Raw genomic sequence first — 15,345 nt, 5'->3', positions numbered from 1 at the left:
TTTTTGTTACATTTGTACCCTACGCTTTCCCACTCATAGCAGGTTCAATGCGGCTTACATATTATATGCAGATACTTATTTGTACCTGGGGCAATGGAGGGTTAAGTGATTTGCCCAGAGTCACAAGGAGCTGCCAGTGCCTGCAGTGGGATTTGAACCCAGTTCCCCAGGACCAAAGTCTAACACGCTAACCACTAGGCCACTCCTCCACTTGCAGGATCACATAAGTCCCTTCTGAGGGTTACTTTCACCATGTCTAAAGAGGAAAGTATGTGGCCTCAAAAGCTCATGTAATACCTTATCTTTCGGCTGTTCTGTGTGAATAGTGTTGGGGCAGAGCCAGGATGGTCCCAGAATTTACCCAAGTAGTGGCATCATTCAGTCCACCATCCGGATAACTTAGGACAGATAGGTTTATCCTGATAGCAGACTGAATATCGCCATGATCTGGAGACATTCCTGTACTGACCACTGTATCCAGATATTCAGTACCAGGCACTGTTTGGATAGCGGTGCTGAATATCTGGATATTTTTTGACCAACGCAGCTAGTGTTTAAAAACAATGCTGGCTGTGGCATCCGAATATTAACCTGTCAGTTTCTAAATATCAGGTAGCACTGTTTGCCTCAACTTTGTTTTTTTTATGGGCCAACCATACTCATGAAATGTGGCATCCTTCCCAGCAGGGGGACTAGATCACTTGCTATCATAGCTCCTTACACACACCTTCCTTTGAAGCCACAGTTTACAGATGTAACTTTGGGCCTCAACTTTTGTTGGTCTCTAAATAGCACTATCATCTCCCTGTGTTTGGTTTTTAAGGGCCGTATATTAATCAGGGGTCCCCAAACTAAAGCCCATAGACCAGATATGGTCCTTATAACAAATTTGTGTAGCCTTCTGTTCTGTTTCTTGTCCCCAGATCAGATGAATCCCTACAAACAATTTTTTTTTATTGTCCAGATCTTGCTGCTTCTCATTAAGTGGAACTGACGCTTCAACCATGTGGCTTTCTTCGAGGTATTCAAATTTGTGACCAAGACTTTCCTGCCTCAATTTCCTCCCAAAATCTCCTTCCTGAGGAAACCACCCACTTGAAACTTAAGCCAGTCAGGTTTGAGAGCCCACTGCATATCTCATAACATACCCTGGAGAAAGCCACAGCATGATGGCTGAAACCTCAGTTCTAGTACTCAGACACGGCAAGAACCAGACAACTACAAAAATCGTGACGCCAGCTACAGAAGCCTAAGAGAAGAATATATATATTTTTTTGGTTTGCCCATGTACTCCAGCTTGCCTCTTTCTTTCACACCCGCATCTCCTGGAGCCCAAGGCAACCCATTCTCAGTCTCTTTGGTCCTTCCCTCTCTATCCTTCCCTGTTGAGCTTTCCAGATCTTCCTCATCCTTTTCTCTGCCAGGAAAGTGGTAATAATTCCAGGATTAATATGAAATTAACAGAACCAGGAATAGCCACTGCCTCTGGAACTTGTGGTTGGTAGACCTGCTAGAAGTGAGTCCACCTAAACACCTTTAATCCCTCTATAGCTTAGACCCAGCTTGCACCTGTCATGAGCTGGGCATTGTTGGTGCCAAGGAGGAGAATCACCCTGTTTTTGATGATACAGGCTCCAGGTATATAGTTGACTCTCTGTTCCAGGGCTGCAGTACCAGGGGAGAAGGGAGAGAGGGGGTTGTGTATTTGTGCCCTGTTCCAGGATTGCAAGATGAAGGGTGTGTGTTGGTGCTACAAGCTGTCAGTGGTACAATACCAGGAATATGTATGTGGATGTACCATGTCCTTCTCTGCTCTGGGACTGCAGGACTAGGAGAAGGGGTTGGCAGTGAAAAAGAATAGAGGTGGTAGAGTAAGAAAAGTCCTCCCCTCCCCGCTCATCAATCTCTTCTCACCTCCAGCCCTCTCTTCCCACCCCCATTCAGCCTTCTCTGAGATTAGAACATAGAAGCTAGCTCTGTGGGTGCTGAGTACCTTCACTATTGAGCAAGCTCCTTCTTTGTGTCCAGGAAGGGATCATTTCAAATGTGTTTGGCATTGTCCCCAATCATGTCGTAATGTTGGTGCCTGTGAATAGAAATGCATTTTATGCCTTTCAGATGAAAAGTTTGGAAGCCCCTGATATGAGTGGCAAAAATTAGTGTCGCCGATAATTCTAGAGTCTCAAGGTTGTGCAGATAACAGTAGACAACTACATGAAATTAGAGTTAGTTTATGGTTTGAGAGATATGCTACGTTGGACATATTTCCAGAAGCTTATTAAAAAGTACCAGTGCTTTACATCAGTGACTCACAGACTTGTCCTGGGATGCTTCAGCCACCAAACTTTTCAGGATACGTTCAATAAATGAATGTGAATTAAAATTGCATGTACTTATTTAAATGGACTTGGGGAAAATCCACTATTTCTGGGATAAGCAGTATAAAATGTTTTGTGCATTTTGGGATCTTGCCGGGTATTTGTGACCTGGATTGGCCACTGTTGGAAACAGGATGCTGGGCTCGATGGACCTTTGGTCTTTCCCAGTATGGCAATACTTATGTACTAGAGGCAGTGATCAGTCCCATGCATGTGCGTATCCTGAAAACCTGACTGGCTGAAAGTCCCCAGGCATAAAGAACTTATCATTTTGAAAAGAGATTATTGATTGGATGAGCTTTTAACTTCCATAGATTATAAGTGTTAACTCTAAGTACATTCTTATTGCTGGGAAATATAAGTCTACAATGTCAATGTTTGCCAGCAGTGTTTCATCTTTTTCATAATTCTTTATTTTAGAGACATTTAAAGACTGAGAGAGAATGTTAGCTATTTGCAAATACACGTTCTTGAGTGTCTTACTTTTTCATAGCTTGCCCGTAGTTTGCCATCTGTTATTGGCATCAGTTAAGGCTATTCTGGGAAAAAAAATCAAGGGGTAACAGTAATGAACCTGCAGCCTTTTGCAAGTTGACGATAACCTTGTGGTTGGTATCAGCCAGTGATGACTGGTTAGGGTTAAGCATTTGCTTTTCTCCGATGCAACAGAACAATCTGAATCAAGGTTTTGAAAAGGCTTTTGATGTGCTGTCCCTTTTGAAAATTTCTGTGGAAACGCTTGTGCATCCTGCTCTGTTTATCAGGCAAAGGTGGCTTTTATATTTCCAGTAATTGTTAAAATGATTATTCCATCCAAAACATGCACAGCAAAATGTTTTGGGCCCGTTCCAGGTAGTGAAGTTGGTTACAAATGTAGGGGCAATTTTCATTAAGTAGGTTACCCTTTCAGAATTCATAAGCATTGTATAATTTCCCAAAGTAGAGGAGTGTGGTAGCCGTGTTAGTCCACTCTTAAGGTTATCAATAGAAATCAAACAAAATAAAACATGGAAAAGAAAATAAGACGATACCTTTTTTATTGGACATAACTTAATACATTTCTTGATTAGCTTTCGAAGGTTGCCCTTCTGTCCTAATTAGATTGTAAGCTCTGTCGAGCAGGGACTGTCTCTTCATGTTCAAGTGTACAGCGCTGCGTAAGTCTAGTAGCACTATAGAAATGATAAGTAGTAGTAGTAGTCTTTGGGATTCCGGAATCTTGCTATTATTTGTGTTCCGGAATCTTGCTACTCTTTGGGACTCTGCACAGAAGCTTGCTACTCTTTGGGATTCCGGAATCTTGCTACCCTTTGTCCTTATCCCTTATTTGTCCTGTTTCTCTGTCCTAATTAGAGAGGTGTGGTAGCCGTGTTAGTCCACTCTTAAGGTTATCAATAGAAATCAAACAAAATAAAACATGGAAAAGAAAATAAGATGATACCTTTTTTATTGGACATAACTTAATACATTTCTTGATTAGCTTTCAAAGGTTGCCCTTCCGATCTGAGGAAGAAGGGCAACCTTCGAAAGCTAATCAAGAAATGTATTAAGTTATGTCCAATAAAAAAGGTATCATCTTATTTTCTTTTCCATGTTTTATTTTGTTTGATTTCTATTGATATAATTTACCAGAAACCTTTAATATATGCATTAATGCAAGCAAAATATATTTATTTATTTATTTCTTTATTTTGTTGCACTTGTATCCCACATTTTCCCACCTATTTGCAGGCTCAATGTGGCTTACAGAGGACCTGTTATAGCATAACTATACCAGGTTAAAGAAAACAATTGGTATTACATAAAGGTAGAGGAATACAGGTAGGTTTGAACAAGTCATTATTGGAAAATACATTCTGTGCCATTTAGGTTAGGTATTGTGTTGTTGTTAGATTACTCTGCATGACAGTGTGATGGACTATTTGCTTATATGTAAAAGGCAAGTGTGCCAACATTGATTGATTTATGTAAAAAATTTGTGAATTGTACCAAACCTTTAACACTTTTTCTTTATTGATGTTTTCTGCACATTAATACTGTATATAATCAATTATTCTTGTATGCAACATTTATTTCATTCGCCATCTGACAAAATACCAGAATTTTAAATCAAAAGTACCTAAACCATAGGCAAAAGTTAGCATTGAAATAATATGTGATACTTAAAATCTCTGGCCTTTGAAAGAAAAATTAGGTGGTAATCTCAGCTGTTAATGAACTTTTGAATAAATGTTTCAGAAGTCTCATGGAAACAAGACTGTACAACCCCCCTGCACATTTCAGAAAGAGTTTCTATTCCTTTGTCACATCTTCATTCTTATCCCTTATGTGAATTTAGCTGTTCATAGTAAACGTTCTCCACACCTGTAGTAACCGGTGATACACTGACAGCTTTTCCTTAGAGTTTCAGTGGCATAACGCTGTAAATGATGGCAGATAAAGGTAGCATTCTGCCTACCTGTCACCACTAGATATATTTATTAGAGTATAACTTCCCTTATTTTATGGCAAACAACAAACATTTTACAAATCATATATAAAATCTAAAACTAAAAACAGAAATCCAAATAACATCCTTTTTACAGAATTTAATATGCCAGCATCATAGAACCAGTTTCAAGCCTTCTTACACCATAAAAGCTTGAATAAACAAAAGGATTTTCAACTTTTTCTTACATTCAACAACAGATGTTAACATCTGAATACTTCCAAGGAGTTGGACCAGCCAAGGAGAAAACACCATTACAAGTATCAACATATCAAACCTTCATTAAAGAAGGCTGTACCAATAGCCGAGTTCCTGTCGATCTCAAGGAGAGTGAGCTGGTTCATAGAGCTTCAGAGTGTTCTTCAAATGTTCAGGAACACCACTGATCAGAGTCTTTAAAAAAAATCATCAGTACTTTAAACGTTATCCTGAAGCTCTCAGATAGTCGATGTAAAGACTTAAAGAAGATGTAACATGCTCAGTACGTTTTAATCCAACAATCAGCCATACAGCAGCGTGTTATACTTCCTGTAATATTTTACAACTAGATAAACCCAGGTAAAGACTATCACAGTAATCTAATCTAAACAAAATTAAACTCTGAATCACTATCTGAAAATGAGATCCAGGAGTCATAGGTTTAATTTTGCTTAGAACATCTAATTGATAGAAACAAGTTTGAACTACCTTTGCTACCTGTGCCTTAAAATTCAACTGTGTATCCAGTACAACTCTCAAGTTTCACAATCTGATGTACAGTGGGAACAAGAAAGCTCTGGAGGTGTTCTGGCTATAGGCCACCTGACTAACAAACATAATTTCAGTCTTTGCTAAATTTAAAGCCAACCTATTAGTCTTCATCCATAATCGACTAGCCTGAAAACAGTATCGTACAAAAGTAAGAGAAATAAGGTAGCAATTTAATTCCAGATGGCAGTTTAGGGAAGGTACCTTCACAGCTGGCACTTCAGTTGGTCATGTGTGCAGATAGGCCAAGGATTGAATTAATTGACTTGTTCTCTCGTTGCTCTACAGATGATCATGCCAAAATAAGTTTGAAGTACCTGGATCAGATGGTTTAATGAAACTTGCTGTGCCCATGCTGAATGTGGTTAAATAGTGGAATCGCCGCTTTAAATACATTTACTCCTTTATTTTCAGCGAAAACTTCTTGCCATCTACCTCCATCATGATGAAAGTGTTCTCACCAACGTGTTCTGCTCACAAATGCTCTGTGTTGAATCTGTCGTCTCTTATCTGAGTCAGAACTTCATAACCTGGGCGTGGGATACAACAAAGGAAGCGAACCGAGCAAGGTAAAGAGTTGCTATGAGATCTGAGCTTCTTAGCTGTCATATCAAGCAAGGTTGCTTTCTCCATGCTACATAAGGGGCTCTCATTTAAACCAGTTCTCATCATCATCCTCATTACAAAGGTCATCTGTTAATGGTATGTGCTGGTAGCAGTAAGACTTGCTGATATTCTTGGCTTGTAAGTGGATGGGGCACACACCTATAATTACTTTGTTTTAATGTAGTGAAGTTATTTGCGTTCTCAGTATCCTAGTTCAAAGCATCATTCCATTGTGTAAAATGATGCAGTAATTCACAGCTTCTTCTTCATGGAACACTATTGGGAGGCGGGGCTGGAGGCGGGGATAGTGCTGGGCAGACTTATACAGTCTGTGCCCTAAAGAGCATAGGTACAAATCAAAGTAGGGTATACACAAAAGTAGCACACATGAGTTGTCTTGTTGGGCAGACTGGATGGACCGTGCAGGTCTTTTTCTGCCGTCATCTACTATGTTACTATTCAGCACCCAAAAAGCCATGTAGAAAAAGTTATACTAGTGATTCAGGCCCTAACGTTTAAAGAATATATAGTAATATGAACACAAGATGACACATTGATTTTATTTATTATAGTTATGTTAGCTTTCTTAATGAGAATCAGGAAATATTAAACTGTAGGCTTGTCAAGTTGCAGGAGTAATGGCTTAGCTCTACCGTACGTTAATTGATTTAATCGCTTTCTTTCACTCATTCTTTTGGCTGCGCAGCCTGAAATCGACCCATGTCCTTTAGATAAATTAATTTAAAGCATCAGTGATATTAATCAATGAAATGGACGGTTTTTGGTTGCCATACATGTTGGGGTTTGTGCAAAGGATATTCTATTTTATCATCTTTGGGTGTTTGTGGGATTATAATTTGTCATTAAACTTCATTATTGGGGGGGGGGGGGCAGGAATCCAGTGTAACGCTAATTGTGCTGCAGCCTGAATAAATGCATTCACTCTAGGGCACATGATGTGGTTTTATAATGTGGCTGTTGTCCAATTACAAGCCATCCATATTACCTATTGCTTGAGGCTGTGACTCGCTTGTTAAGAGATTACACTTTGCAGAATTAGTTTTTATTTTGTCTTTCAATTATGATTTATGTCGTTTTTATCTTATCCTGTCATAATGAGTAAATCTCCTGTTAGGTAGATACTTAAAAAAAAAAAAGTCTCTATTTCAAAGTTTAATGGAAGTTTTGTTTAAAATACATTTTAAAAATGTTAAAGGTTAACAGTGGAAAATATACACTACCCTTGTAAGAATAAAGTCAGGTTAGTGATCCTTTACAAGTTATACCAAACGCCACGCCACGTCCCTCTAAGACTTTTGGAAGCTGCATTCATTAAGTGCAAGATCAGTATAAACAGCAAAAAAAAAAAAAAACATTTTCTCTTTGACTGTAGGTAGAGCATTTTGTCAGAAACTGCATGAAACCACTTTCTGCCAAAAAAAAAAAAAAAGTGCACTGAAAAATGAACAAAAGTATATTTAGAAAGTTAAAAAGAAATGGCTATGAATAATTAATTCCAGTGCTTTTCTTCCCCTGATCTCAATATGTTTTCCAGGAATCTGTGGGTAAAAATCAATGAATACTGTTTTTGTTGTCCCTTAAATATATTGTAGATAAAAGAGAAAGAACACAGTAGTATTCTTTGATTCTCAAGTGCTTTTTTTTTTTTATTGTTGGGCGTCTGAACAATGGGTCTTATTTTAGGCCCAGAGCAAGTTGAGTGTTGCAAGGAAAACTCCTTAAGTGCCTTTATTTGTTCTATTACATCAGGTTATCATTCAGATGTAATTAAAAAGCAATGAAAAGCGTTTCCAGAAAGAGGAAAAAAATGAGACAACCGAGGCCTTTCATGAGGTGAAATTCATAGACTCAAGCCTTGCCTAAACTTTTTTGCTATTACTATTCACAGGCTGTGAGGAGTCTCCTCCTTCCCTTTTATCCCTCCACTGGATGTAGAAGGAAACACTGTTCCTAAGCCATCTGTAGTGACTAAGTTCAGTTGGCTACCTGCTGGTCTTTTGTTCTATTCTCCATTTAATTTTCTAGTTCCTTTTATTTTACCACCACAAAAATTGCAGTGTAGTTTCTTTTGAAAAGCAGTGTTGCAGGGTTTTTTTTTTATGACTGACAATCAACAGCCATGTAATTGCTTTGTTATGTTTTACTAAAGAAGGTCCATTAAGTAGCACAACTTTGATACACTAGTAATAAGTTTTCTGGTTACGCAGATACCTGTGGTGTCCAAAGTGCCAGAAGCTGCTTATTAGAAAGAGCCAGTACAGCTGTGTCTTATTAACTCCTTATGACATTTTTTCAGATACCAAATAAAGGTCTTATTTAGGGTTCTGAGTCCGTGTTCTCCGTATCGGCTTAGATATTGTGTGTGTTACCAGAATCTGAATTTATTGCTTGAATTCAACGGCTGTTTAGTGTGCCTTTGGCATTGGAAAATGTTTCAGTAGGCTGTGTGAAAGAGCTTTGAGTTAAAAGCATTGTATAAATTCAAATAAGATCAAGTGAATGCTTACAATGAAACATGAAGCAGGATGATGCTAAATAATGTTAAGTTAGCTGAAATAGATCTTAGTTCTCAGCTTCCAGTTATCTTCAGCCTCTTACCTAAGCAGATTGTTAACCTCTTAACTGGTACATTTAATGAAAGCTGGCATAAATTTGACTGTGTTTTCACTAAAATAATTGATGCAGAATTTGTTTTATTTTGGTTCTGGGGAGCGTACAACCAAAATGGTGCATGAAATGAAACTAGAGCATCTAAGTATTTATTACCTAAAATAGAGCCAGGTGGGCTATAACTCAACTATTCAGACACCTGATACACAGGAAGTAAACCTTTTCAATGAGAAGGAAGGTGAGAACTGGGGGGTCATGATGTGAACTGTTTTCTTTGTTTCTGCCTCTACCTTTCCCACTCGTAGGAGTACTTTTCCCCTCTTCTCCTTTTTTCTCCTCACTCACGTCTGTTTCACCCTGGGTAACAGTCCAATGCCACACCCTAACCATTTAGTATTGTTTGGATGGTTGTTAACTTTCCTATCTAATTATTCTAGTTCCTTTCTGTTTTTCTGTAGATTTTTGATAATATGTAAATCGCTATGATCTGCTGGCTGGCAAAGGCGGTATAGCAAGCCCAAATATGCTAAACTAAACTCCGAGGGAGGAGGGAAGGTGTTAGACTAAGGAACAACCTCGAGAAATAATTTTTCACAGTGTGTTAGAAACTAAAATGATAATCAAGTTCAGAAAGGAGGAGTAGCCTGGTGGTTAGTGCAGCGGTCTTTGATCCCGGGGAACTGGGTTCGATTCCCACTGTAGCTCCTTGTGACTCTGGGCAAGTCACTTAACCCTCCATTGCCCCTGGTACAAAATAAGTACCTGAATATATGTAAACCGCTTTGAATGTAGTTGCAAAAACCTCACAAAGGCGGCATGTCAAGTCCCAGTTCCCTTTCCCTATTTGAGATTCTACATGGAATGTTGAAACTATTTGTAGATTCTACATGGAATGTTGCTACTATTGGAGATTCTAGATGGAATGTTAATGTTGCTATTCCACTAGCAGATCAGCAACGCAGTCACGCAGGCTTCTGTTTCTGTGAGTCTGACGTCCAAGGGCAGGCTTCTGTTTCTGTGAGTCTGACGTCCTGCACGTATGTGCAGGATGCCAGACTCCCAGAAACAGAAGCCTGCACGTCCGCATTGCTGATCTGCAAGGGCAGGCTTCTACATGGAATGTTGCTAGTGGAGGAGTAGCCTAGTGGTTAGTGCAGTGGACTTTGATCCTGGGGAGCTGAGTTCGATTCCCACTGCAGCTCCTTGTGACTCTGGGCAAGTCACTTAACCCTCCATTGCCCCTGGTACAAAATAAGTACCTGAATATATGTAAATCGCTTTGAATGTAGTTGCAAAAACCTCAGAAAGGCAATATATCAAGTCCCATTTCCCATAATGTTCCATTCCCAAAAGTTATAGGATAAACCCTGAGGACCCTTACTTACAAACAATGAAGGAATGGTGGATGAGTAACCCAGTGGTATCCGTATACCATCAGGGGTAGTTCAGGTAACCCATTACAGAACAGCCCTTGTGACTCTCACAGTGGTGGTATGACTGCAGAAGCATTGGGGTCAACCTCATGGAATGGACTTAGTTTAAAAAAAACAACATATTGGCAGGCCAAGTATTTTAGACAATAGCTTCACTGGTTCTGATAGCTGTAACCACTATTGGAAAACTTGATATTAAGACACGGAAGGAGACCCGAGTCTTGAATTTACTTTTGATCTTGTAAAAATCATAGAGGAAGACTGCAAGACCTGCAATGGACTACCAATGGCATTGATAAAAGACAGTACTTTAATGGTATGCTGGGCATGCTTGGAACTGATGTGGAGAACACTGGTAAGAAAGGGTTTGCCAACTCCTATAAAAGACAAAGCAGGAGCTGGGAAAGGAAGTTACTAGGGTTAGAATGAGTATGGAAAATTAGGCCCATCTACCCAAAGTCTGAGGCCTTTTGGTGCAATCGTTTGGTTTCTTGCCTACTGAGCACATGATCTGAGATCAACTCCCGTACTGGGATTTCTGTCAGGTAGCCACCCCTGGACAATTCAGCCATCCATCCACTTTTGATTGGTAAATGAGTACTCCAACTTGGCTGAGCGGGAATGGGGGAATATGACTGGGGAAGGCAATGGCAAACCACCCCATTAATAGTCTGCCAAGAAACCATGACACAAGTAGCAAACCCAGCAAGTAATTTGCCAAATTGATACTTGTTTTTTTTGTTTGTTTTGAAAGTATCTTTATTAAGTCCTTAGTGCACAGAACATCAATACACAACAGCCCCCTTCCCCACGTCATTTCCATCAATGAATAAAATAAAATATTAGCCTTTCCATTAACATCCGCAGGGTTATAACACATATACATCAAATAACATTAAACGAAACACCTTGGACTTTTTGCCTTTACTTACCCCCCCCCCCCCCCCCCCCCCCGTCCACTCCTCCTAATATGCTAACATGTCCTGCTGCACAGTGCCATGTAGAGACCAATACCCTATTGCTCCCGCACCCCGTCAAGTGGCTGCTAGTACTTTACTCTGCAGTGTTATCAAGAGAGGGGTCCACCAGTAGTCCCTCCACATTGGCAATCTTGCTCCACAAATTTTTATATTGTCGTGCTCCTTAGAGGACTGAAACTTAAGGGACTCTTGCATCCAACTGGCCATTTCTTTCATCGCATCTAACCATACCTTTATCTGTGGGGGCCTAGCATCCACCCATGACATTAATATACATTTTTTGACCAAAATGGTGGCAACTAGGATGAATTTACACTGGGCCTCATTCAGTCCTTGCTCTCTCAGGCCAGCAGTGCTCCCTAAATAGGTTACTGAGTATGTCCATTCGAACGCATGCTCCACTATTTGTTCTATCTGCTGTAGGGCTCCTCTCCAGAGCTCCCCCAACTTCGGGCATTCCATAAATGAATGTAACAGCGTGCCCACGAAAGCCCCACATTTTACACAGGTGTCATCAGTCCAAAGCCCCATTTTTTTTTCCTCTCGCTTTAGATATGTGTACCCTATGCATAATTTTCAATTGAATGTCTTGTAATGCCGCATTCGGCGTGGCCCTGCTGAGTTCTCCAAATGCTCTCCCCAGTTCCTCCTCCGACACTGTGCCTCCTATGTTTCTACTCCATACATTAGCCAAGTGTGTTAGATGTGTAGCTTTCCTATTTTCCCCAATGAGCTGATACCATTGAGATAACTTGTTTAAAGTGTGCGGTAGTTGCAAGAACAAAGCATCAGCTTTCCCAAAAACAGCCTCAGTCCCCCCTTTCCTCTCAACAGTTAACACATAGTCCCTTGCTTGTAAAAAGGCAAAGAATTGGGAGTTCAGGATATTCCATGCACTCCTGATCTGTGTGAACTCCGGGAATTCCTGACCACCCACCTTTCGAAAGTCACCTATGTATCTACACCCCTTCTTTCTCCACTCCGTGAAAACCGATTGCCAAATTGATACTTGTATACAGTGGCCTACCTTTATCTTTTTATCCAAAGTGCAAGAATCAGAACCAGGCAGACTACATCGGCCAATTTTTTTTTGTGCTACTGTTTTCTGTGTTACTGTATGTGAAATATATGATAACTTTTGTACGTTGGTCTGTCATTGTATTTAAAAAAAAAAAACAAACCAAAAAAAAACCTCCATTAGCTGAAATAATGTTTTTCATTAATATAGGGGCCCTTTTACTGAGGTATGATAGGCCTAACGCGGGCCTACCATGGGGTAAAAAGGCACTACCGCAGGACGCGCTGAGGCATCCTGAGGTAGTTTGGGCAGCAGTGTCCACCACTCCCATGGTAAAAAATGGTTTGTTTGTTTTTTAATTTTTGCAACATGAAACGTGTCTACCCAATTAGTGCAGGAGCCCTTACCGCCACCTAAATAGGCGGCGGTAAGGGCTCCCAGCGACCCCGTAGTTTGTGTTATGTTATAAAGTACATTTAAAATACTCATATCTGGATATGTATATATGCATATTTCTTTTCTTTACAGTGTCACTCAAATAGAATTCAGCAACTACTAACCTTCGTAAATATCAGTCACCCGTTTCAGCAGATATATTACCCAAAACTTCTTCTCAAAGTGGACAATATATTTAATAAGGTGGAATTTGAACCCCCTATATTTGTATAGTCATCAGTCCTTTTCTTTGTCTCTGATTTTTACTGCACGTATACCCTTAAAAAGTGCTAAACACAGTTTCCTGTAGGCACCTATAAGAAACATTACTGTATATGGGGCTGCTCTCAGGTGATCTCGGGTTTCCAAAGCAATCTGGAATTGTTTTAAAAGTCTACTTTGTATATAACTATGTATACTATATGCAGTTTTAAATACTGTCTTGAAACATGAAATTAATGGCTGATAAAGATTGCTGACCCATTCAGACTTGCTGCCTTTCCCATGCTCTTAGAAACAAGAATGGTGGTGTTATTCAAGCACCTGTGCTACTGAGAGACCAGGGCTAGCCCAAAGTTATCTGAAGCTCTAGGCAAACCTTGAGATGCGTGCCTTCCCCATTCCCCCACCAACCAGGTACTTAGCATCTCCTCCTCTTCTTCATATTCCCCTACAGATGCCCAGCATCTCTTTTTCTACTCCTTAACCTCCCATTCCCCTCTATATCCTCTCCCCCCATATCCCCCCCAAACCACATTTCTAATATTTCTCCTCTTTCTACCAGCCCCAGGTACCCAGCATCTCCCTTTCCCCTGCCTACTTGCCTGTCCTGTGCTCAGCATCTCTCTTAATCATCCCTGTCCTTTGTCGCCCACCACCACCCTTTCTGTGCCATGGTTGAGGGTCTCTGAGTGCAGACACGTGCTCATGCTCTGCTGGGTCCTGCCCCCTCCAGCGGAATGTCAGTGGGGGCAAGTCCTGGCAGAGTTTGAGCATGTGCCTGCACTCAGTGGCCCTGTGCTGTATATTCTGCATTACAAGGCTTCAGGGCAGCCGGCAGATGTAGGGTGGCAATGCACTGGCGGAGAAGTGGCAAGAGCAGATCTCTCTTCCAAACTCTGCTGTCCTTGGCACCACATCTAGTCGGCTTAATAGCAGGGCCTACCCTGTGAGAGACACTTTAGCCATCACCCTTTGTGTTTTCAAATATTCTTTGCATTATTGCTCAGTCTACCCAACTTGAACATAACTATTTATCTAAACCTTCTTTTCCACTGGAAAATTTTAACTGCTTGTTTATATTTTTACAAATTTGAGGAGTAATTCTGCAAAGCTTTTTTCATATGTAAAGCCTGTTATACACACATGAGAAGGCTTTTACAAAATTAAGCGACCACATATGTGTGTAAATATTATGTGGATAGAAAGTGTGTATCTACTTTTATGTGATCTGTGTGTAAGTAGTACCCTTGTAGGCAACGTTTGGATAGAACAGGGCTGTAGCTGCAATGTATGTATATTATAAAATACACATCTAAATTCAATTCAAAATCCCTGTAATGTGGCACAAAATCGGAATGGTGGGGGAAAAGACCTCAGATGACTGGAGTACCCTTAGAATGTTGCGGTAATTCAATGTTTCAACATTCAAACCACAGTTCACAGCTTCTATCTTAGGTCAGAAAACCCCCCAACCAAAACTGCTAATCAGTTTTTGTAAAAATTGTTTTTGGTGTAAGTGATTCTTGTCTGCAAAAATATTATGGCATATTGTAATTCCAATTCACATTTGTAGCAAAATTCATAGAGCTAAAGTAAAACTTAAGGGCGTTCAAAAGCAATCTGTCCATATCCCCTCACCCATCTGGCTTAACTCTTGCCAGTTTTGGCTTCAGTGCATCCCATGCATAAAATATTTGAATTTTAGTTCTTCCTGCTAGTGCAGCAGATTTATCAATCTGACTTCTACTCAGAGGGGGTGTGTTGGGGGGGATGCATTTTTCAGTCTCTTACTAGAACTGGGGGAGATATTCTTTGTCTATTCATACTAAATTTGAAAAGGCTGATTTAAAGCAATGTATATAACCAGTGTTCTTTAAATAATATTTCATGATATTTTTAATATCTTTCATCTAGTCTCATCTCTACTCCTATAACTACCTTCTTTAATTCTTCTTGGTTATGCCCTTGCTGTTTTAGCGCAAAAAAAGAGAAGGCTGAGGGAAGACTTTGAGATCTACAAAATCCTGAGTGGTGTAGAATGAGTAGAAGTAAATCTATTTTTTTTTTTTTTTTTTAAACATACTTTATTAAAGATTTTAAGTAAATTTTACACCAAAATGGAGACATCACTGATCATACAGTCACACAAGGAATATCTTACTACTGGAAAACATCATGTATCCTATCTTACCAACATTATATAATTCCTTCTTCACTTTTGTCCCCTCCTTCCCTCCCCTCCCTCCTCCCCCTCATTTCGATCCCCTCCCCCCCGGAGCCAGATTTTTTCTCGTTTCTCCTCGTAGGGGCCCCATATTTTCTGAAACACCCCTAGCAAACCTTTCCTCATCGCAGTCAGTTTTGCCATTTGGTATATATACTCGACCTTATATCCCACTCTTTGCAA

At 40.1% G+C, this 15,345-nt stretch overlaps 1 protein-coding gene across 3 annotated transcripts in view; it reads left to right on the top strand.

Annotated features, from left to right (window-relative positions):
• FAF1 (Fas associated factor 1) overlaps nt 1-15,345 on the top strand; it is a 716,909-nt gene that overhangs the window by 522,001 nt on the left and 179,563 nt on the right. For all 3 annotated transcript variants that reach the window (XM_030208188.1, XM_030208187.1, XM_030208189.1), the window contains one exon: nt 6,028-6,182. In XM_030208188.1, the coding sequence (XP_030064048.1) occupies nt 6,028-6,182 (155 nt within the window). The remainder of the gene's footprint in view (nt 1-6,027; nt 6,183-15,345) is intronic.

This window comes from Microcaecilia unicolor, chromosome 6 (genome assembly GCF_901765095.1).
Source record: "Microcaecilia unicolor chromosome 6, aMicUni1.1, whole genome shotgun sequence".
Classification (NCBI taxonomy): Eukaryota; Metazoa; Chordata; class Amphibia; order Gymnophiona; family Siphonopidae; genus Microcaecilia; species Microcaecilia unicolor.
This window is presented reverse-complemented; position numbering and strand designations above follow the sequence as displayed.